Source organism: Sminthopsis crassicaudata, chromosome 3 (assembly GCF_048593235.1).
Source record: "Sminthopsis crassicaudata isolate SCR6 chromosome 3, ASM4859323v1, whole genome shotgun sequence".
NCBI classification, from domain to species: Eukaryota; Metazoa; Chordata; class Mammalia; order Dasyuromorphia; family Dasyuridae; genus Sminthopsis; species Sminthopsis crassicaudata.
Window position 1 is genome coordinate 254,718,270 of NC_133619.1, and position 22,586 is coordinate 254,740,855.

The 22,586-nt window shown below is 33.0% G+C and overlaps 1 protein-coding gene across 1 annotated transcript in view; it reads left to right on the forward strand.

Annotated features, from left to right (window-relative positions):
- Window positions 1–22,586, forward strand: part of TMPRSS2 (transmembrane serine protease 2) — a 98,107-nt gene that overhangs the window by 59,945 nt on the left and 15,576 nt on the right. Inside the window, exons 8-13 of the mRNA XM_074300487.1 lie at window positions 1,161–1,271; window positions 3,929–3,972; window positions 6,141–6,312; window positions 8,822–8,997; window positions 10,261–10,356; window positions 18,206–18,348. Of these exons, the coding sequence (XP_074156588.1) occupies window positions 1,161–1,271; window positions 3,929–3,972; window positions 6,141–6,312; window positions 8,822–8,997; window positions 10,261–10,356; window positions 18,206–18,348 (742 nt within the window). The remainder of the gene's footprint in view (window positions 1–1,160; window positions 1,272–3,928; window positions 3,973–6,140; window positions 6,313–8,821; window positions 8,998–10,260; window positions 10,357–18,205; window positions 18,349–22,586) is intronic.

Here is a 22,586-nt window from a genome sequence, read left to right on the forward strand (position 1 = left end):
GGGCATCCACTCAGTTTCCAGTTTCTTGCCTCTACAAAAAGGGCTGCCACAAATATTTTTGCACTTGTGGGTCCCTTTTACTCCTTTAAGATCTCTTTGGGATACAATCCTACAAAGAAGTGAAACTGAATAGGTAAACTTGAATCAGACAACCAAGTACTTAAGGCTAATTACCTATTTGAAATAAGATAATGACTCTATTAGCATATGTTTGGAATTGCTCTTATGCTGGCTGTATGTTTAGTGTTGAGAGAATTGTATGTAAGGATTAGGGGATGGGGTGAGAGAGGCCCGAGATGTGGGACTAGACATGAAGCAGCCCAGCGGCAGGGTAGAAATTTTGGGTACTGTGTATGAAAACCTTCCTACTTTTTGCATGATCTCATGTTATTTTGAGTCAGTGATGGTGTAACAGTATATTCAGAAAACAAAAGGCACCAATCATACCATGGGATTTTTATCAGAAGAGTATATTTTGTTACATATACAATTCAGTTTGTATCTACCAATGTAGCTATCTTTTTGACTCATTATCAATTGTTTTTATTTTTTATTAGAACACCAGTTATAGAGATTTTATTTACCATTTGGGGCTGGTGAAATTCAATTATGATTTAATTTTTTTAAATGTCACACTTTTAAAAAATGTTCAATATTATTATATTTTCCAAATACACATAAAGATAGTTTTCAGCATTTGTTTTTATGTCTCTTTTCTTACCTCCCCCATCTTCAAGAGAGCAGATGATCTGATATAGCTAAAATATGTGTAATTCTTTTAAACATATTTCAGTATTTGTCATGTTGCACAAAAAAAAAAATCAGACCAAAGAGGAAAATTTTGAGAAAGAAAACACATCAACAAACAAAAAATAAAAATATTATACTTTGATGCATATTCCATCTCCATAGTCTTTTCTCTGGATGCAGATAGCATTTTCCATCCCAAGTCTATTAGAATCTTGAATCACTGCAGTGTTGAGAGGAGCCAAGTCCATTAAGATTTCTGAAGGTAACTAGATGGCTAGGTATTGAGATTTTAGATATAAGAGATTGTTGTTTTAACTCAGTGTATCAAAATAATAGGCCTTATGAGACAAAATAAGATGTGATTACTTATGAAAATTAATGCTAACTTTGACTTTTTTTCTTTTCCCCAGGAATAATTTTCACTCTAGTCAAGGAATAACAGATGATAGTGGTGCCACGAGCTACATGAAGTTGAACTTGAGTGCTGGAAATGTAGACTTATATGAAAAACTGTACAACAGGTAGACACCTTCTCTACAACAGCATTTTTTCTTCCCTTGAAAAGCATTATAAGAGCAGCTAAATAGAACACCCACCCTGGATTCAGAAGACCTGAATTCAAATATGGCCTCAGACATTTAATACTTACTAGCTGTGTGACCTTGGGCAACTCACTTAATCCCAATTGCCTCACAAAAGAAAAGAAAAATGCCATATTGGGGACATCTAGGAAATGTAAAGAATAACAGGGAGAAATTGTATGATGCATTTTCCTTTATAGATAGATCTATTATCAGGAGAACATTGAAGTTTAACTAGGTCTGTTCTGAGAATCCTATTCGTAAAATTGTTTTTAATATAGCCTACATTTACACTTACTCTCTTTCCTGCCTCTTCTTCAAATTCACTAATGACCAAATAATTCACATTTACAAAGGGCTTCACAGTCCCATTCTATTTTTTATTAAAACTTTTTTTTTTAAACATATACATGGATAAGTTTTCAACACTGACCCTTGCAAAACCTTGTGTTCCAAATTTTCCCCCCTCTACAATTCCTATTCTTTAGTCATTCTAGCATTCATTTGGTCTTTACAACAGCTTGATGAGATCGGCAGTACATAATAGCAGTTTTATTATTTTACAAATGAGGAAAATGAAGTTCAGTGTCCTGCCAAAGGGCTTTTGCTATTAAGTGGCCTTTACTTAAAACCTGAGGTCAAATGAACCAAATGCTCTTTCTTCTGTCTTACTTTAGAAAAAATTCTCAGGGGCAGCTAAGTGGCACAGTGGATAGAACACCAGCCCTGAAGTCGGCAGGACTTGAGTTTAACTATGACCTCACTTAACACTTCCTATCTATGTGACCCTGGGCAAGTCACTTAACCCTAATTACTTCAAGAAAAAAAAAATCATTGAAATAGCTAAAAATAGATAGCATGCCACTTACTATGTACCAGATACTATGCTAACAGCAATAACAATTAGCATTTATAAGGCACTTACCTATGTGCCAGATACTGGGCTCAGTTTTATAATTACTATCTCATCTAATCCTCAAAATAGCTCTACTTAGTAAAGACTATTACTATCCTCATTTTATAGAAGAGGAAACTGAGGCAGATCTGTTAAGCAACTTTCCTAGAGTCACACAGCTAGGAAGCTAAGATCTTGAGTCTTCCTAATTCTAGGATCTCATAGTTAAGAAGTATCTGAGGCTAGATTTGGATTCAGATGTTCCTAACTCTAGGTTTAGTGCTCTAAAATTGTCAATATCATAATAAGCTGTGAATTTAAGTGTGCTATTGGTTATTATGGTAAAGAATCTAGAACTCCAAGGTTCTAGAGTAGAGAGATGCTGAATTTAGAATGAAAGGATCTGAGTTCATCTCCAAGATTGGCAGCAACTCTCTGGGTCTCATTTTCCTTATTTGTAAAGTATGGGGATTGGACTAGTTAACTGAAGGTCTCTTTTAACTCTAAATCTCTTTTCCTTTAGTTGTAAATTAATTTTTAACCAGGATGATGGATTAAATTCCCTTTAAGCACTAGTATACTTTGAAATAGATATTGCTCTACTTACTTGGGAGAAATAATATTATATTGCCTGTAAGTTGCATGTCCTTAAAAAGGAGAAAAGTTCCCCCCCCCCCAACAGAAAAGATATTCTTTTCTGACTATGGCTTAAAAAAACAAAACAAAACCTTTTCTGCTTTCTATGCCCCTTATTTATTCCCTAATTTATTTTGTTTCTATGAAAGTTGCTACTGATATCAGCTAGCCAGATGCTAGCTTTTGATATTAACTATCCTAATTCTCCTTCATGATGAGTAGAAAACCTGAGAGTGGAGTTATATTTCAATCTGTCTCCTAGTTCACCAGATTTCCACTTCCATTTTTTTACACAGTCTTATTTTCTATCATAACCTTGAAAAAAGTAGAATATGCACATGCCCCTAGTGTTTTCATTTATAAAAGCCTGGTTTATTAAGTTACGTACCAACAAACAAAACACAGTTGGTGGACTAGTTATAAGCTTTGAGTGTTTGTCTTGGTTACAGTTTCAGTTCTGAAAGTAGGAAGAAAAGGAGCGAGTTAGTAAGGAAAGTTGAAAGGGGAGGAGGAAGAGAGCGAGGGAGAGATCTTTTTAAGTCCATTAATACAGTTTTCATTCCTCATTAATATATCTGGAGTTTATTTGCTGTTACTTTAACAACAATATATTTTGAACTAATCTCATTATTTTGAAAATATTCCTTTTTAATTTTAGGGTTTCTTATTTTATTTAAACAGAATTGTTCTTGTTCCTCAATATGGAGAAATTGGTCATTTTCTCATCTGAAAGCATACATGTTGGCATGTCTAGAGTTATACATAGAATATAGAATTCTGATTTATTTTACTTTTTCCTAGAAAGATGATTGGTTTTACTATTTACATTTAAGAATGGCAACAATATTATGAGTACAATTGTTTGAAAATAAATGACTTCCTTAAGGAAGTATAAGAAAACCTATTTGAGTAATTTTTACTTTCTATGAAGGAGAAATATATTTTTATCTATTTCATCTTGTTAATTATTGGGAGTTAAAGAGAATATTTTTAAAAATGATTTTCTTAAATATTCTGGAAATGGTATTCATAATTTGTGACAATTATTTTTGTTCTTTTTCCCTAGTAATGTTTGTTTCTCAAAAACAGTGGTATCTCTCCGCTGCATAGGTTAGTACTTTTAATTTTAATTTTCTTTTTCATAGGATAGAATGTCATTCTAACTATATCTAATACTACTTAGAAATTTTTTTTACCAAAATAAATTAGAAAATAGCATATTTGAAAACACAGCTCCTAGAATGTAAGGCACAAATAGCAACTCAGGAAGACCTCTTAAATCCTAGAATTTCATTCTATGCATTAAAGATAATCAAAAGGAAACAGACATCTTGGACACCCAAAATTTCGCAGGTTTCTACAGTTTGTTCCCCTGTAGGTTCCTGAGTTAGTGAGTGAGGTGGTCAGACTTCTACTTTAGGAAGATTACTTTGGTAACTATCTGGAGAATAGATTGAAGAAGGGAAAGATGGTAGAAACAGACATATTAATTAGGAGAATGTTTTTCATAATCAGGGCAAGAGATAGTGAAGTTTTCAAGTAGAGTGATTGTTAATGAATGGAAATAATGTAAACAAGAGATATTGTCAAGTTAGGATAGGTAAGAATTGGCAACTGATTGAATAGAGGTGGTGCTGAAGATGAGGGAAGATTGAAGGATGATTCTGAAGTGTAAGTCTAGTTGATTGGAAGGATGTTTGTGCCCTAAATCAAATTGGAAAGTTAAGACGGGTTATTTAGGAACTGTAATATAATACAAAGAACATTGGATTAGGAGGCAAAGGCAAGGAAGCTTGCTCAACTAAGAGCAAGTTACCTCATTTGAAATAATAAATGATATCTCACATTTTAGGCCAGCTAGATGTCACAGTGAGTAAAGAATCAGGCCTGGAGTCAGCCTGGAATCAAGAAGAGTTCAGCTCAAATTTGCCTTCAGACACTCACTGGCTTTATGATCTTGGGCAAGTTATTGCCTCAGTTTCTTCATTTGTAAATATCCTGGAGAAGAAAATGGCAAAATACCCTAGCATTTTTGTCAACAAAACCTCAAATACAATTGCAAAGAATCAAACATGCCTGAAGAAGAACAAAAATCATGCCACATTTTATTATGCTCTGAGGCTTGTGAAAAGCTAATGTTTATTCTGTCAAGTTGAGAATATAACTATTAATATTCTCATTTTGCAAATGAGGAAGCTCTGGTTATATATTAATGACTACCACAGTGTGGATACCTGCCTGATAGTGTCTTAGAGAATGACAATCATTATTTATATTAGTATTTTTCATATAGGGTTCACAAGGAACTATGATAAAGATCCTTATAGCTTTCATATTGTTCTTCAGTACACTTAGAAGTTTCCACTAAAATGATGGGGCAAGTCTTGAATTATGAACTGATATAGAGTAGAAGGAAAACTTTGACAGGACATAGTAGAACTTCTAAGTACAACTATGACATATTTGAAACATTTTAGTGCAATAATTTGGAATACTTACATTGGAACTGAGGTAAATCACTGAGAAAAGATTTTATTCTTTTTTGTTCTATTTGTTTAGCTAGCAGCTAAATGTAAGAAAACAATGAACAGAGCATAGAGCACACAAGTTTGGGCTTTGTATCTGCTTTGAAATGTCCGGATCTCATACTTAGCAATAATGTTCTGAGGTAAATAAGTTCATCAAAGCCATCTCAGAAGCTGGGATCCTGCATTTTCATTGGATGTCTATAGAAAGCACAATAGCTTTCTTTCAGACCAAGAAATAGATTAGTTTAGGTCAGTGGAGGATCAAAGGTAGAGTAACTATATAGTTCATATTCCAGGCAAGTCAGTTTAAACAGAAAGAAAAAAATTCTTTTTCATAAAAGCTTCCCTGATTCTCTATTATTTATAAGATAAAACTTAATCTCCTCAACCTAGAATTTAAGATCTTGCCATAATTTGACTTCAACCTACTTTGTATCCTTTTTTCACACAATTTTCTTTCATGTCTGGCACATTTTAGAAAATTGGACTACAAGCTGATTTTAGATCTCATCATGAATTCTCCCTTCTCTTTCACAAAGATTGATGCTTGTAAAACATTCTCTCTCCTCAACTTTTAAGAAGTTTAAAACAAGGAAACAGGTTGCACAAATCTGTTCCTCAAAACCCAGCATTTTGTCAAAATAAAGATTCCATTATGAAAAATCACACTCTGTTCTGTTGAACTATTTTTGTTCGTGCTTAAGGTTGATAAATGTACTGATGGGTTTATATTTGGATTATTGTCTTTAGAATGTGGCACAGTGGTGAAGGTGAATCAATTAAACAGGATTGTAGGTGGGACAATTGCTGCTCCAGGAGAATGGCCATGGCAAGTTAGCCTTCATGTCCAAGGTATCCATGTCTGTGGTGGTTCTATTATCACTCCTGAATGGATTGTAACAGCAGCTCATTGTGTGGAAGAGTAAGTATTTTACCAATTATTCAGAATAGCTCTTGTTATTCCCATTATTTTCTATCCCTGTTCCAGCTATATATTCACTCAAAGTTGTCAAAGAAGAAGCTGACCTGGAAGTCTGGATTGCTAAAAGTTATTGTTAAAGGTTTTAAAGAAGAGAAATTTGCTTTGGTACTTGATCTGGAAGAAAAAGCTTGTGAATTCAATTATTTTCTTTTATTTTTCCTCAAGTGAGTGTTTTACTTATTATACTTCTTGCACCATTTCCCTACATGTGGAGTAATTAATATAGAATTATAGAGTTATAAAGGATGTAGGAATGCAATTCAGTCACCATTCATTGAGTATGTAAGGCTCACAGGTGAAAAAATAATTTAGGCCCCCAAAGAATTTGTCATTTTATTGGAGGTAAGGAAATGTAGCATATAATCAAATGGATAAATATAAGGTTATTTGAAGGGGGAAAATACACAAAATATCTGAAACTTCTCATTTTTCTTTCTTGTCAACTTTGCCAGTTTTGTGGATATGAATTGAAACCAGTGCCTGAATTGTTTCATTAGTGATTTGAAACATTTCATTTTTTTTTTTAAACTAGATGGCTCTTGGCAGCTTGACTTATTTTGAAAACTGCCTGTTCAAAATCTTTTTTTTTTAATTAAAGAAAGAATGGATTTTTTTCTTATAAATATGAATTATTTTTTTTATCATCAAAACAAGACTTCTATCAGAGAAACTTTGCTGCTGTGAATTTTTTCCAGTTCATTTCCTTTCTCATTTTATCTGCATTTAGTTTTGTTTGTACAAAACCCTTTAAATTTTATGCAATTAAAATAAAAAAGAAAAATATAAAAATTTCCTTAAGAAATAGTTCCTACTTTAATTCTAGTGCTTTCTTTCCAATGATTGTGTCCAATTTATTCTACTTATAGTTAGTGCATAGTTATTTGCATGCTGTATCTCTTGTTAGACTGTCAACTCCTTTAGAGTAGGGAGAGTATTTTCCATTTCTTTGTATCCTCAACATTTAGCAAAGTGCTTGGCATGTTGTAGTGGTGGTTGAGTCATTTCACCTGTGTCTGACTCTTAGTGACCTCATTTTTGATTTTCTTGGTAAAGACACTGGAATGATTTGCTATTTCCTCCTCCAAGTCTTTTTTATAGATGAGGAATAAGGCAAAGAAGCAAAGTGACTTGATTAGGATGACAAATGTACTAAATGTCTGAGGCCAGATTTGAACTCTAGTTCTTCTGACTCTAGAACTAGTGGTTTATGTACTACACCACCTACCTGCCCCCATTCTGGGTACATAGTAAACAATAAATAAATGTTTATTGATTTTGATTGTTTGTTTTTTTTTTTTAATCAGGCTACATGGTTTTAATGATTGTGTAACATAATTTGTGATCTGGCACTGTTAGGTTCTCCTTTTATTTCTATATATTCATTAATTTATTTTGAGTTTTTTAACCTTTTTTTTTCATCCATATAAATCTTATCATTCTACCCTCCCAATTCTATAAAGTACTCCTTTGGTAGCTGTTATCAGTTGATTGGTATCTTATCTATGTTATCAGTTGATTGGTATCTTATCTTATCTATGCGTACTTACTATTTTAGTAATTATTAAGACCTATCTTTATTTTTGTAAATACATTTATAACTGCATTATACATCTTGTTTATATATTGAATGATATTCTCTGTAATATTTTGTACATTCCATAACAATAATTTTTAATATTTCCTTTTCTAATTGAGTTACTATTAAATACTTGCCCTAATAAAGTTAGATTGTTTCTAGACCCACAGTACTCTGAAAAAATGTCTATATACTCTTTCCTTTTTAGTTCTAAATCTAATTATTACTAAAATTACTAAAAATCTCCACCTGCCTTTTTAAAATAATATTTTGCTTAATACTTTAGTAAAACCAATTAATCTTATAAATTGTGCCATTTTTTTTGCATGTTATCTCCCACATTAGAATGTGAGCTTCTTGAGGGTAGGCAGAGACTGTAAAATTGGCATCAAGTAATATAAGTTTTATATCTGAAATCTCATATAAAGATTCATACAAAGACTTCATGGTCTCAAGAATCCCTCAGAAATAAATCAAATAAACAATAATAAAAATGCCTACTACAACAAAACTAAGAGAGGGGAATAATCTTATTGGTAAGATGATAGGTTTAATTGCCCTAAATTTATGAAAGTTTATAATAAGATATAAGCTATAATTGTATAGTCAAGTTTGTGGGGGTTTTTTTTGTTGTTGTTTTTGTTTTTAAATTTTGACCCTCATTGCCCATTTTGTACATTCTCCTTGTCTATATATTGTTTCTATTGTTGTATAAGTAATAGTGGTCTCCAGTGACTTACAATGGTTCATTATAGTTAGAACTCATTTGGTTCTTGCATATGTGGATCTTAAAAAAAAAAAACAAAACCAAACATTCAGATTAGTGTTTATAGATTCATTATTCTTGACATTATCTGAATTTATTTTTTTCAGACCTCTTTCTAATCCCCGGTATTGGACAGCATTTGCAGGACTTTTGAGGCAGTCTGTGATGTTCTATGGAAGTGGATATAAAGTGCAAAAAGTAATTTCTCATCCAAATTATGATTCTAAAACCAAGAACAATGATGTTGCTCTTATGAAGTTGCAAACACCACTAATATTTAATGGTATGTATTTATTTGTAATCAGTTTATGGTGTATAATAATTTAGTGGGGAGAATATTTTGAGCAAACTTCAAAAAATTTGAAAAACATGTTAGGAAAAAACATAAGAGGGATTTTGCAAGAATAATCCACTCCACTGTACCCCCAACTCCCCCAAATATTGCAGTTGATAATTTCAGTTGTTTGTCTGATATCACCTTAAAGAATGCCCTTAATAATTGCTATGGTTACAAGATTTTTTTGCTCAATTCATTACTATACGCCAGGCCCTGTGCTAAGTATTGAGGATACAAAGAAAGAAAGAACAACAATAATATTCACTGTTCTTAAGGAGTTTATAATTTAATGGAGGAGACAGTATATCCATAAATTGGGATACATACAGTTCATACATAGTAGATAGAAGATAATCTTAAAAGATAATCTTAAAAAGAAAACTCACATCTAGAAAGATCCAGAAAGGAATAAACTGTATCTTAATGGAAGCTAGAAATTAAGATATAGTTTCTATTCCAGGCCCATGGGACATGGATATTATATTTCATCTAACTCATGTATTTTCACAAAGCTATAAAGCAGGCAGCAGGATCACAGAATCACAGATTTGGAGCTGATAGGGACCTGGCAGTTCATCTAATTCAATACCCCTCATTTTACAGATGAAGAAACTGAAGTCCAAGAAGGTTAAGTCCCAGGTTAAATGGTAAAATGGGAATTTAAAACCAGGTTCTCTAACTCCATATAAAGCATACTTTCAACTGAAATCATAAAGCTAAAGTGTAAGAAATGATATTTTGAAGCTAATTTGAAGCTACTTGGACTTTTTATTGTCTGCTTTTAGTTCTAATATATATTAGCATTTGTAACTAGGACAGGGAAAAATATCCCCAATTCTCATATATTTTGCATAATTGCTATCTGTGTGGCTATTTCCCACTGGAAGTAGGAATGTGACAATGGACTTGAGAACTTGAGATTTTGTTTTTGTTAGTCATTCAACAGATATCAAGTGTTTACTGTGTTCTGAGCTTGTATTAGGTACTGGGGAAAATTAAAAAGTTTAGATAAGATATGGTACCTTTCCTTATGGGGTCTTATAGTCTTGTGTATTCTAGTAAAATCTGGTCATTTTAGAGTATGGTGATTCTTGTGGGTGCCCACTTGTATTTCATTAGGAAAAAGCAGTGAAAGAAACAGTATTTTTTCAGACTATTTCACAAGTACAAGAATGAACTGTTATATTTTATGTTCTTATTCTAAAACAGAAAAAATAAGACCAGTATGTTTGCCTAATCCAGGAATGATGTTTGAACCTAATCAGTTGTGTTGGATATCAGGATGGGGTGCAACCTATGAAAAAGGTGAGATGGCTGTTTCCAAGACATAATGATTTGCAGATCACATTTCATTTAATGGATACTTTAGCAGGGAAAACACTCAAAATATTCTAGCTTTATAGTAACTTTCATAATCATACAGTTAATTTAGTCTGTTGCCAAATTTTTAATTATAAGTTAGTAGGGTATATTATAAGTTAGTAGGTATAGAGCTGGTAAAAATCTACCAGAAAAGACACAATGGTAAAGAAAATGAAACAAAGTTAAAGTCAAGATCCCAAAGATCTGGCCTTTATCATGGTTGGGAAGGTTAGAGTAGAGTTTGCTAGGAAGATTTTTTTGAGATTGGGAGTTGAGATTGTGATTGGTTGTTTCTGACATAAACAACTAGGAATGACTTCTAATCAGATGAAATAAATGTTATCAGCATTTCTATTAATTAATGTTCTAAGGTCAGGCTCCTTATGTCTTATGTATCTGACATCAGGGTAGAATAGGGTGGGAGGAAGTAGCAAAGTCAGAATCTAACTAACTTTTTGAGAAAATGCAAAGTAGTTAAGCAACTATTCATTTTGTTATTAGGAACAAACTCTGTGTTCCCTATACTATATGAAATGTACCTCTTCTGCATCAGTATTGTTTTCTTTTTTTCTTAAGCTTGTTTTCCATTCCTACTTCACTCTTCTTTTTATAATAGTCTTATTGAGAAATTGTTGGAATCATAGAAATGGAGTAGGGACACAGAAATAAATATCTAGGGAATATCTTTAGTGTATAAATAGTATTTTCTGAATCTATCACCTGGGGTGATATTCAGGTAGTATATTTTGATCAATGTTCCTAAGTATTTCAAAGCTATTTATCTTAACAATGTTTTTATTGTTTTCATTGTTTTGGTTATGCTCATTTCATAATGCATCATTTCATAGAAGTAAATTTAATCTATACAAGTATTTCTTGGAAATATTCCTTTTTTTTCATATGTGTGTATATATGTATCTGTATATGCAAACATGGATATATATATATATGGTGTCTGTGTGTGAATATGTGTATATATTTATTCACATGGCATTTTTTGTTTATAATGGGTATTTGTTTTTCTTTAGTGATGAGGGGAGAAGGGAGAAAGTAAGAGAGCAGAATTTAATTTATTGAAGCAATAAAATTTTATTTAAAACACTTAAAACATTATTATTTATAGTATTATTTAAAACATTCTGTGGAGAGAAAGACATTCATTCTAGCAAATATAATATAAGGCAATAACACAAAAAAGTATAAAGGAAAGATACAAAGTGTTATGGGAAATTTTAGAATGAAGAGATCACTTTCACTTGCAGAGGAAAGGCTAACAAAGTGATACCTTATGTAGGTCTGAAATAAAGGATGGACTTTGAAATGCAAAAATGGAGGATACATTTAGGGAACAGAAAATAACTGGAGGAAAGGCACAAGCAATTCTGTGCTGTGGCTAGTTCAAACCAGCCTGACAAATGTTTATAAACCAATTGATAAATTTTTGGTGTAAGCATTCATTCCCTAGAAATCATCAAATGCTATAATTTAGAGTTTGATTTATTTTTAAAGAAAGTGTTGGGAAATTATTAATAATGCAGATTGAATTTAAAAGTATGTTGTGCATATGTCTTTTTTTCCCTCTGGAGAGCTGGTTGTTAAACACTTACCAGAATGCCAATGGATATGAAAAGCAGAAAGCTAGAAAGGACAAAAAGAAAAAGTGGGGGAATGAAATATATAATATGTGAAAATGACTACTCATAGAAGAATATGAAAAAACAGGTTGGAGCCAAATTATGGAGGAAGTTTGCCTCCCAGATAAAATGTAACAAGGAATTACTTTGGTTTCTTGAATGAAGTGTGAAAATGAAAGGTGTGATAAGGAAAAATATTGAGTCAGGTGTGAAGGATAAATTAGTGGGCATGTGAATAAAGAACAATTGTGGGATATCATAGTAGTATGTGCAAGGAAAGACAAGGGTCTGGCTTAGGGAGGATGAAATAGGAATGGAGAGAAGTATTCATCTATAAGGATTTTGATGAGGTAAAATCAGCTGGACTTAACAATTAATTGAATATATGAGGTGTGAGAGGAATATCTCTAAGAGGTTGAAATTTCTTGTTTGGAAGGATAAATATAGAAGATAATGTTAGGGGAAAGAGATAAAAAGTTTCCTTTTGAACACATATTAAGTTTAAGGGTCTATCTAGGTAGGACCATACAGCTTATAGGGGAAAATAAAAGGAAGATAGGTTGGAGATACAAATTTAAGAGTTATATTAATAGGGTTTATTTGAATGGGTGAAATATGTAATGTTCTTGAATTATGAGGGTCTGGTCGTCTGCTCAATTATAATCCTTCTCAGGGAGTAGATGTGTAAAATCTTTTCCTCTGTGCGCAGGTTTCTTGGGAGCTCTGAATCTCCTCCAGCTCTTGTCCTTTCTCAAATCAGACTGGTCTCCTTTCAGCCTACCTGGTGTCAAAACTCTATCCCAGAGAGTCGATTCTCTCAGACACAATGCTGCCCTTCTTTTATCCTCCCAGAGAATGGGCATGGGATAATGCAAGGGCTTCTGGGAAACATTACTTCAACCAATGAGCTTGTTCCTCTTAGAATTCCTAAGGTGTAAACTCCCTTTAAAGGCCTGAACCAAAGGTCTGAGCCAGAGAACTGTCAAGTCAACCTGAGTTCTCACCTTGTAATTGTCCAGACAACTTGAATTCTCACCTTGTCACTGTCCAGACAACCTGAGTTCTCACCTTGTCACTGTCCAGACAACCTGAGTTCTCACCTGGTAATCCTAACATCTCCCCCTTTCTTTTGATTTAGAACATAGGGTAGTCATGACGTTGAAACATAAATCCATCAATATGGGAGGTATTACACATAATTACATAAATTACATAAGCACATAGTAACATAGTAACATAGTACCATAATACATATAGAAGTATATAACAAATAACATGATCAAATAATCATAAATTGAGAATTTATAAATGTCCATAAGTCCATTGTCCATTAATCTCATCTTGTGTTAGGAAATCCATTGATTCCTGCTGGTTTTTAAAGTTCTTTAACAGTCTTCTTATTAGCCATGCTCTTTCAGTGTCAGATGTTTCTTAGATTTTCTCCTTTGTTTTGGGGTCTTTCTCTTTTTCTGTCTCTCTCCTATGGACAAGGCGAATATGACTCATTGACACCCATCTGATTCCTTCTCCATCTGAAGAAATACAAGCAAACCCTCTCCCCCAGGCAGCTAACCTATCTGGTCCCTTCCATTCACCACTTTCTGGGTCTCTCCACATCACCTGGCGATTATCTAAAGACAGTGGAGCTGCGCGCACTGGACACTGCCCTTCTGGTGGGTTATAAAACCTGTCTGCCGGAGCCAGTGCATCTTTATCAAAAATTAGAAAATTAATAGTATAGAGAACTAAATTTAGAAGTTCTCTAGGGTTACCCCGTGGCTCCCCCTTTCTTTTGTTTTTGGAGGAGTGTCTTAATATCTCTGTTTCTTCTCTCTACTATTGCCTGCCCTTGAGGATTAAAGGGTATGTCCATGGTATGTAAAATCTTATACTGTGCACAAAAGTGTGTAAAATATTTGGACGTATATGCATTGTCTGTTTTTATTGCTTGTGGCACACCCATAATTGCAAATGCTTGTATAAGGAATTCAGTGACCACTCGGGCTGTCTCTTTTGCTGCTGGCATTGCAAATGTGAATCCTGAAAAGGTGTCTACCATGACATGAATAAAAGATAGACGACCAAAAGATTTATAATATAATATAAGATTTATAATGGGTCACATCCTTTTGCCAGATTTCATTGGGTCTCAAACCACGAGGATTCTTCCCTGGAGGGAGTGTAGGAGCGTGGAAAGGAAGACAAGCTGTACAGCTTTTTACTCCTAGCTTCCTCTCTTGTGATTCTAAATTGTAAACGTAAAGCTCGAGCAGCCTGATGATATTTAGAATGAAATTCTTGTGCTTCCTGAAATAAAGGACTACTGGCTAACATGGTTAGAAGGCTATCTGCCTTTGAATTTCCTTCAAAAATAGGACCTGGAAGTCCACTATGTGAGTGGACATGCAAGATATAAATCTTGCCTGGATGTTTTCTCACTTGCTCTTGAAGTTCCTTAAAGAGCTGATAAATATTAGAGGCTGCAAATTTTATTTGGGCTGTGGCAATTCTTTGCACTACACCTACTGAAAAGGCTGAATCAGTAATTATATTTATGTCTCCTGGGTAATAAGTAAGAGCTAGCATGATAGCAAATAATTCATTCTGTTGAGTGGACTGAAAAGGAGTCCTGACTACTCTCTTTATGGTTAAATCATGAGTGTATACAGCACAAATATTTTCTTTGGAGGCATCTGTAAAGATTGTTGGTCCTTTAAGAGGAACCTTAGAAACCTTTTCTTCAAAAATCTATCGCTAATTATGTAGTAGCCGGGTTATCTTTAATGGAGATCCATGTGCAAAATTTGGAGCGGTGGCTAATAAAATTTGCCATTCTGGGATGGTCTCACAGCATACATTAATTTGTGCGTGAGTATAGAATGTGTATATTTTTTCAGGACTTATTCCAGATAATTGTATTACTCTCTTAATAGTCTTTAATAAAATCCTAGCCACAAGCACTGGGTAAGGAGTAAGGCTTTGTTCTGGTTGTGCTGGGAGGTTCACCCACTCAATCACACTGTCTTCTTGATGAAGGACTGCTGTGGGTACCTCTTTTGTAGCAAAAAGTGATATTTCCAAGGGTTTTTGAGTGATTCTTTCAACCACATTGGATAAAGCCAGTTCAACTTCTCTCAAAGCCTCTTGTGCTTCTTTTGTAAGCTGGCGTGGTGAATTTAAAGCACTGTCTCCCCTTAAAATGTCATATAGAGGTTGTAGTTGATTGGTAGTTAAGCCTAACACTGGATGCATCCATTGGATATCTCCTATTAATTTTTGAAAATCATTTAAGGTGTTCAACTTCTCGGTTCTTAAAGTTTTTGTACTGTGAGTGTCTTAGGATATACTTCATATCCTAAATATTGAAAAGGAGCATGTCTTTGAATTTTTTCTGTAGCTATATGCAGTTTGTAGTACTTTAATGTTTCCATGGTCTTTTGTAGACATGCTTCTAACATTTGTTCCTCAGGTGCACATCCCAAAATATCATCCATGTAATGTAACAATATTACTTTTGGAAATGCTTTTCTTATTGGAGCAAGAGCAGCAGCAACATACATTTGACACATAGGAGGGCTGTTTTTCATTCCCTGTGGCAAAACTGTCCATTCATATCTTTTATAAGGCTCAGCCAAATTAACACCAGGCACTGAAAAAGCAAATCTTTTCATATCCTCCTTATCTAGAGGGATAGAATAGAAACAATCCTTAATGTCTATAACCCATAGAGGCCATTCTCTTGGCAACTGAGTAGGAGATGGAAGTCCAGGCTGAAGAGTGCCCATAGTTTCCATCTGTTCATTTCCATCTGTTCATTTACTCTTCTTAGATCAGTTAACATCCTGATGTTAACTGAAGAGTGTCTAAAGGGCAATTTGGGGAAATATCTGTTTTAAGGCTAGGTAAAGATGATAAAAATCAACCAATGAGACAGAGGAGGAATAGTTATGTTAAAGAAAGAGAATGTGAGAATGTAGTTTCCAGAAGGCAAAAGAGGGAAAGGGCATAAGTAAGGGAAACAATAATGTTATATCATATATCCCCAAGATATCAAGGAAAATAAGAAAAAGAAAAGCCATTAGATTTTTTCATTAGTCCAATTCTTTTTGTACAGCAAAACAACTGTTTGGGCATGTATACATATATTGTATTTAATTTATACTTTAATATGTTTAACATGTATTGGTCAACCTGCCATCTGGGGGAGGCAGGGGGGGGGGAAGGAGGGGAAAAATTGGAACAAAAGGTTTGGCAATTGTCAATGCTGTAAAATTACCAATGCATATATCTGGTAAATAAAAACTATAATAAAAAATATTTTTTCATTAGTGAATTTGAAGCAAATTGTTTTAATAGAATGAAGATGTAAACCAAATTGCAAAAGGTTGAGTATATAGTAAAAGAGATATAGCTAATATATCTTTCTAGCTCTTTCTAGAAATTTTCAATGAAAAATCATTATTTGAGTAGGTAGCAGATTCTTTTGAAAGAATCTTTTCTTTTTTTAAGGGATAAAAGATAGTCTGCATGTTTTTAGGGTGAAGGAAAAGAGACATTAAAGAAGAAGAAAATGAAGATACCTTTGGTAAGATAGGAATACCTAATGTAGAAAGAGTCTGTCTTCAGAAAGGAGGGTTAATGGATGAAAGCCAAAGAAGAATGGGGAGGGGAGAATGATATTGAAGTTAGTGGTACCATTAACAAAAGGAAATGGGTATTTGTAAGTTATTGTTGGAAAGGCAAAGAAATATGTGGAGATTGAAGTTTAGCGGGATTGAGTGAGTTTGCATAGGATGTCTGTACTTTGTAAAGACCTCTACTATGTAAAATAGTTGAGGTCAAAATTGGCTTGAAAGAAAGGAAATTTGGAATAATCATTGTTAGAAATGTGATTCAATAAGAAATGATTTTAAAAATTACCTTGCAATAATGAAGGTCCACTTGAAGCTGGATAACATAAATTTGTAACAGATGAAATAATTTTGTGGTTTCCTTCAGCAGCATTTGGTAGACTTGGAGTGACTATCTAAGCCTGAGGGTTTTGTAGGGTTAAAATAGCAGAAGGTCAAGAGATTGGAATGCTGAAGAGAAGACATTGTTGAAGTGGCAATATTTTCTTGGTTAAAGGGGAAAGTGAAGCAAGACCAGAATTATATTTAGAAACTAAGAATTGACACTTACATGGTTATGATAAGTCTAAACAGGTAAGTCAGTCAGAAAAGTAGAAAGACAGAAAATTGCTTTCAAAGGAATTTTAGAATTCCAAGAATTTATACATGCAACACTCATGATGCTTGAATTGTACTGAATAAGAATCTATTACCCTCTGGAAATAAAGATCCTTATTTATTTTTTTTTTTTGGAAGAGAAAGAAAAAAGCATGATCCAACCTTTTTAGGTTCTTTTTGCATAACCTTTCTGTAATTTGCTTGGCTTTAATTAAAATTGGCTATGTAAATCTGGCATACTCATCCAGAATAATTTTTAACAGAAGATGCAATGCTTCCTGCTGTTATATCAGATGAAGCCTGTTCTTGTCGGAAAGATGATTCAGGCTTCTTAGAAGACTGATTCTGCAATGAAATTGAAGAATAAGGAAAGTATAGAAAGGGGTAACTTAAAAGAAACAAATAGTAATATAATTGCTTTGAAAGTAGCTTAATAGAACACCTATTAACTTTTCCAGTTGAAATGATCCATCCTTGTGTGTGGTACGGAAATGGTGAGGGGACACCATTTAATAAAAAAAAGCTGGAGAGATCTCGTGAGAAGGGCATCCCACCCTTAGAGCAGGAAGGGCCTCCTGTGGGCAGGACAGCACCTTTAATCCCTAACGCTAACACCACTTCCCACCACTGACCCTCATCCTCATTGGCTGAGAGTCTTACATTTTAAACTCGAGATCTACCCACGAAATTGAACTTGACCAATAAGTACATAGTTGCCCATATTTGACTAAAATAGGGAGGAGATTGTGTCATGGGAGGATAACCGGAAGGGGACTCAATTATGCCCTTGACTCAATCCTCAAAGTCCTTCAAGCCTACTCAAACTTTGAAGTAGATGAAGCCTTACTCGATTTTCACAACTGTCTTGAAAGATCTCACACAATCTCATTCACTTGTCTTAAACTTTATGGTCATATATTTGATCCTCAGGTAAAACTTCAGATATCTTGAATGCAGTTATGGTACCCATAATAGAACCTTGGAAATGTAATAGCCGATACGTCTACAATAATATGATCACCCCTGCCATGATTTGTGCTGGTTATCTTAAAGGGAAAATTGATTCCTGTCAGGTAATTTCTGTTTTATATTTAATTGTGGGAAACATTATTTTGGCTATGTGTATTTTCATTTTAACATTCTTTTTAAAATTTTGAGTTCTAACTCCCTCCCTCCTTTCAGCTCTTTGATCACTCCTTATGAAGGCAAGCAATGATACCCATTATTTATGTGAAATCATGTAAAACATTTCCATGTTAGATACTATATGAATTTCCTAATCATTGTATTTTTAAATTTAATTTTTATTCATTTTGAAATTAAATACAAGAAGACGAGAAAATATTTCCATGTACACAGCACAATATAAAAAATGTTAAATATCAGTGAATTTCCATATCACAGTGTTTACTTAAAAAAAAAAAAAAAACCACTGTGATATAAATAGTACACATTGTTTCCAAAACTACCTTGCTTTTCTGTACTTCCTTCTAAGTTTTCTTTTGTTCTTTGCTGTGCACTTTTAATTTTTTTCTTTTCTCCTTACTCAGTCCTAGGCAAGGCTACAGTTAGACACAAATATGTGTATGTATATAAAACTGTGCTCCATGTATTTCTATTTATCAGTTCTTTCTCTACATGTAGATAGTATTTCTTTCATAATTTCTTTTTATTTGTAGCTGATTTGAGTATTCAAAATGACTTGGTCATTGAAAATTGTTCTTAAAACAATATTGTTACTACTATGTACAATGTATAATAAGACTTATTTCTTGTAATCTTTTCATGTTTTTCTAAAATCAACTAGTTCATCATTTCTTTCTTTTAAAAAAGTATTATTTTTTATTATTAAATATTTTAATTTTTATTATTTAGTAAATATTTTTAATTTATTATAATTAACTCAAATTTATTAAATATAAAATAATAAAATATTTGTTAAATATTTTAAAATATTTTATTATTATTAAAATTATTATTATACCCATACATATGGGTAATTTTCCAACATTGACCCTTGCAAAACTTTTTGTTCCAAATTTTCCCCACCCTCTTCCCTAGCTGGCAGGTAGTCCAATACATGTTAAATATGTTAAAATACATGTTAAATCCAATATATATGTATAGATATTTATGCAGTTATCTTGCTGAACAAGAAAAATCAGATCAAGAAGGAAAAAAAAAGGAAAACTGAGAAAGAAAACAAAATGCAAATAAATAACAACAGAGAGAGTGAGAATGCTATGTTGTGTTCCACACTCAGTTCCCACAGTCCTCTCTCTGGGTATACATGACTCTCTTCATGACTGAACAAATGGAACTGTTTGAATCATCTCATTGTTGAAGGGAAGCTCATCATTTCTTATAACACAATAGTATTCCAACACCATCATATCATAACTTACTTAGCCATTTTCCAATTGATGTATATCCACTCAATTTCCAATTCTTTGTTACCACAGAGAAAGCTTCTAGAAATATTTTAGAATCTCACATTTAATTTTTAAGATTTCCAATTTGGTGTTTAATTTAAAATTTAAAATTTGTTCCTTTTCTAATTTTTAAAAAAATGTATCTTGTAGCAATTTTAAAAAGTTCAAGTAAGTCTGGATCATTTAACCATTTTATTAATATGGTCAGTATTCTATAAATAAAAGGATGGTCATTTAGTCCTCTCTGTTAGAGCAAAGACAATCATGTCTATGGGCTCACAGTTTACATACCCTTCAAAAAGCAGTTGTTCCTGAAGGATAGCAAGCAATTCTTTTAGGATAACAAAATGGAAGGTGACAAAGAACCATGGAAACAGAGTGTAGACCACAAATAGCATTCTCACTCTCTCTGTTGTTATTTGCTTGCATTTTGTTTTCTTTCTCAGTTTTTTCTTCTTTCTTGATCTGATTTTTCTTGTGCATCAAGATAACTGTATAAATGTGTGTGTGTGTGTGTGTGTGTGTGTATCGGATTTAACATGTTTTTTTTAAAACATTTAACATGTATTGGACTTCCTGCCAGCTAGGGGAGGAGAGAGGGGGAAGGAGGGGAAAATTTGGAACAAAAGGGCTTTTTTTTGCCAGAATAAATGTGGAAAAAATTACCCATGAATGTTTTGTAAATAAAAAACTTTAATAAAAAATTTTTTTAAAAAAGACCCAAAATGTAAGGTGAGCTACATTAAAATAAAGGGTTGAAAGTGACATGCCTGATATAAAGAAGGTATCTCTATATCAGACCATGCACAGCTTTAGGCTGTCTATATTCAAAGAATGTATACTCCACCCAAGCCTGAGCAGAAAATAGCTTGTGCTATCTCTTGAACTGGAAAGTTAGTCCAGCTTTATTATTAGCAATGTCCTCCAAGATACTGAACTTTTAAAATCAGGACTGTGAAAAGGGAGAGAGTTCTGAATCTCCCCAAATTATTGGTTATATTTTTCTCAGATACTTTTAGTTCTCTTCTGTATGTATTTAGATATAAATTTCCTCTGATGAATGTTTTTGATGCATCCACAGGTTTAGATATGCTATTTCAGTATTGTCATTCTCTTTAATGAATTTGTTTCTATGATTTGTTCTTCATTTTTAAAAATTAAATTACTTAGTCTCCAGTTATTTTTTACTCTGTGTTTCCATAGCCCCTTTAAAAATTTTTATTGCATATTTATCTAAATAAAATACATTTAATATGTCTTTTTTGCATTTTATAGTTGGTTGAATTTCTTATAATTTTCTTGGATTGTTCCCTTCCCCTCTAGTTTCCCCCAACCTCTTTTATTTGATTTCTAAAGTCTTTTTTAAAGCTTATCCAAGAATTCATTTTGGGGTTATGACCATATTTGACATTTTTCTTTGAAGTTAGGAATAGAGGGATTTTTAGAGGATTGGATAGGTTAAGGAATAGGAGGCAAATTAGTGGTTAGAAGTAAATTACATGGCTGACAAGGGATGATATAAATAGGGCAAGAAGGATAAAGAGTGAGGAAAAACAGAAAGGAGAGAAATACAAAACTAGTAAGTATAACTAGATATGAAAGGGATGACCTGAACCTATAAAAAGGAAATGATAGCAGAGTTGATTAATAATCAGAATACAACAAAATGTTGTTTATAAGAAACAATTAAAAGTGAAAGATAATTAGATCTGTGTGTCAAAGAGATCGTTAAAAATGGAAATGGACCTATAAATACAAAAATATTTGTAGATGTTCTTTTTATGGTTGCAAAAAATTTAAAATTGAAGGGATGCCCCTCAGTTGGGGAATGGTGCAACAAATTGTGGTATGGATTGTAATAAAATAACATTGTTCTATAAGGAATGATGAGTAGGCAGATTTCAGAAAAACTTGGTAAGACTTACATGAACTGATACTAAGTGAGGTGAGCAGAACCAAGAGAATCTAGTATATAGTAATAGCAACATTATGCATACAATAAATTTTGATTTAGTATTGCTCTATCAGCAATATAACAATACTAAGACCATTACAAAGGATTAATGATGAAAAATGCTATACACAGTCAGAGAAAGAACTATGGAGTCTAAATGCAGATTGAAGCACATTGGTTTTATCTCTCTTTCTTTTTTTTTTTCTTATGGTTTTTCCATCTTGTTCTGCTTTTTCTTTCATAAAATAATTAATATGGAAATATCTAATATTATTGTACATGTCTAACCTATGTCAGATTATTTATTGTCTTAGGGAGCAAAGTAGAGAGGAAGAAAAAGCTTGAAATTCAAAATCTTATAAAAGTTTATGTTAAAAATTATGTTTATATGGAATTGGAAAAAATAAAATATATTTAAGTGGGAAAAAAAAAAACAAAAAGAGGAAATCAGAAAGGTAGAAGTGTGGAGTAATTACATTCCGGACTTGGGGAATGGTCTATAAAAAGCATGGAATTCAATCAAATAAACATTTAGGGAACAGGGAGAGAAAAAGGAGAGAGGGGTGGGGGGAGGGAGGAAGAAGAATTAAAATAAAGGACCAAAGTGGAATTTATCATGCTTCAGCTAATGTAAAAAACAAACAAACAAACAAAAAACCCCAACAGGATAGTAATCATGGTTTCATACAAAGTTAAAGCTAAAATAGATTTAATTAAAAGAGATAAGCAATCAGGGAAAATTACATGATCACCAGTATGATTCAATATTGTTTTTAGAAATGCTAAAGATGAACTACATCCAGAGAAGGAATACTGGGAAGTGAATGTAAATTGTTAGCACTAATGTCTGTCTGCCCAGGTTACATGTACCTTCGGAATCTAATGCTTATTGTGCAACAAGAAAATGGTATTTACACACATGTAT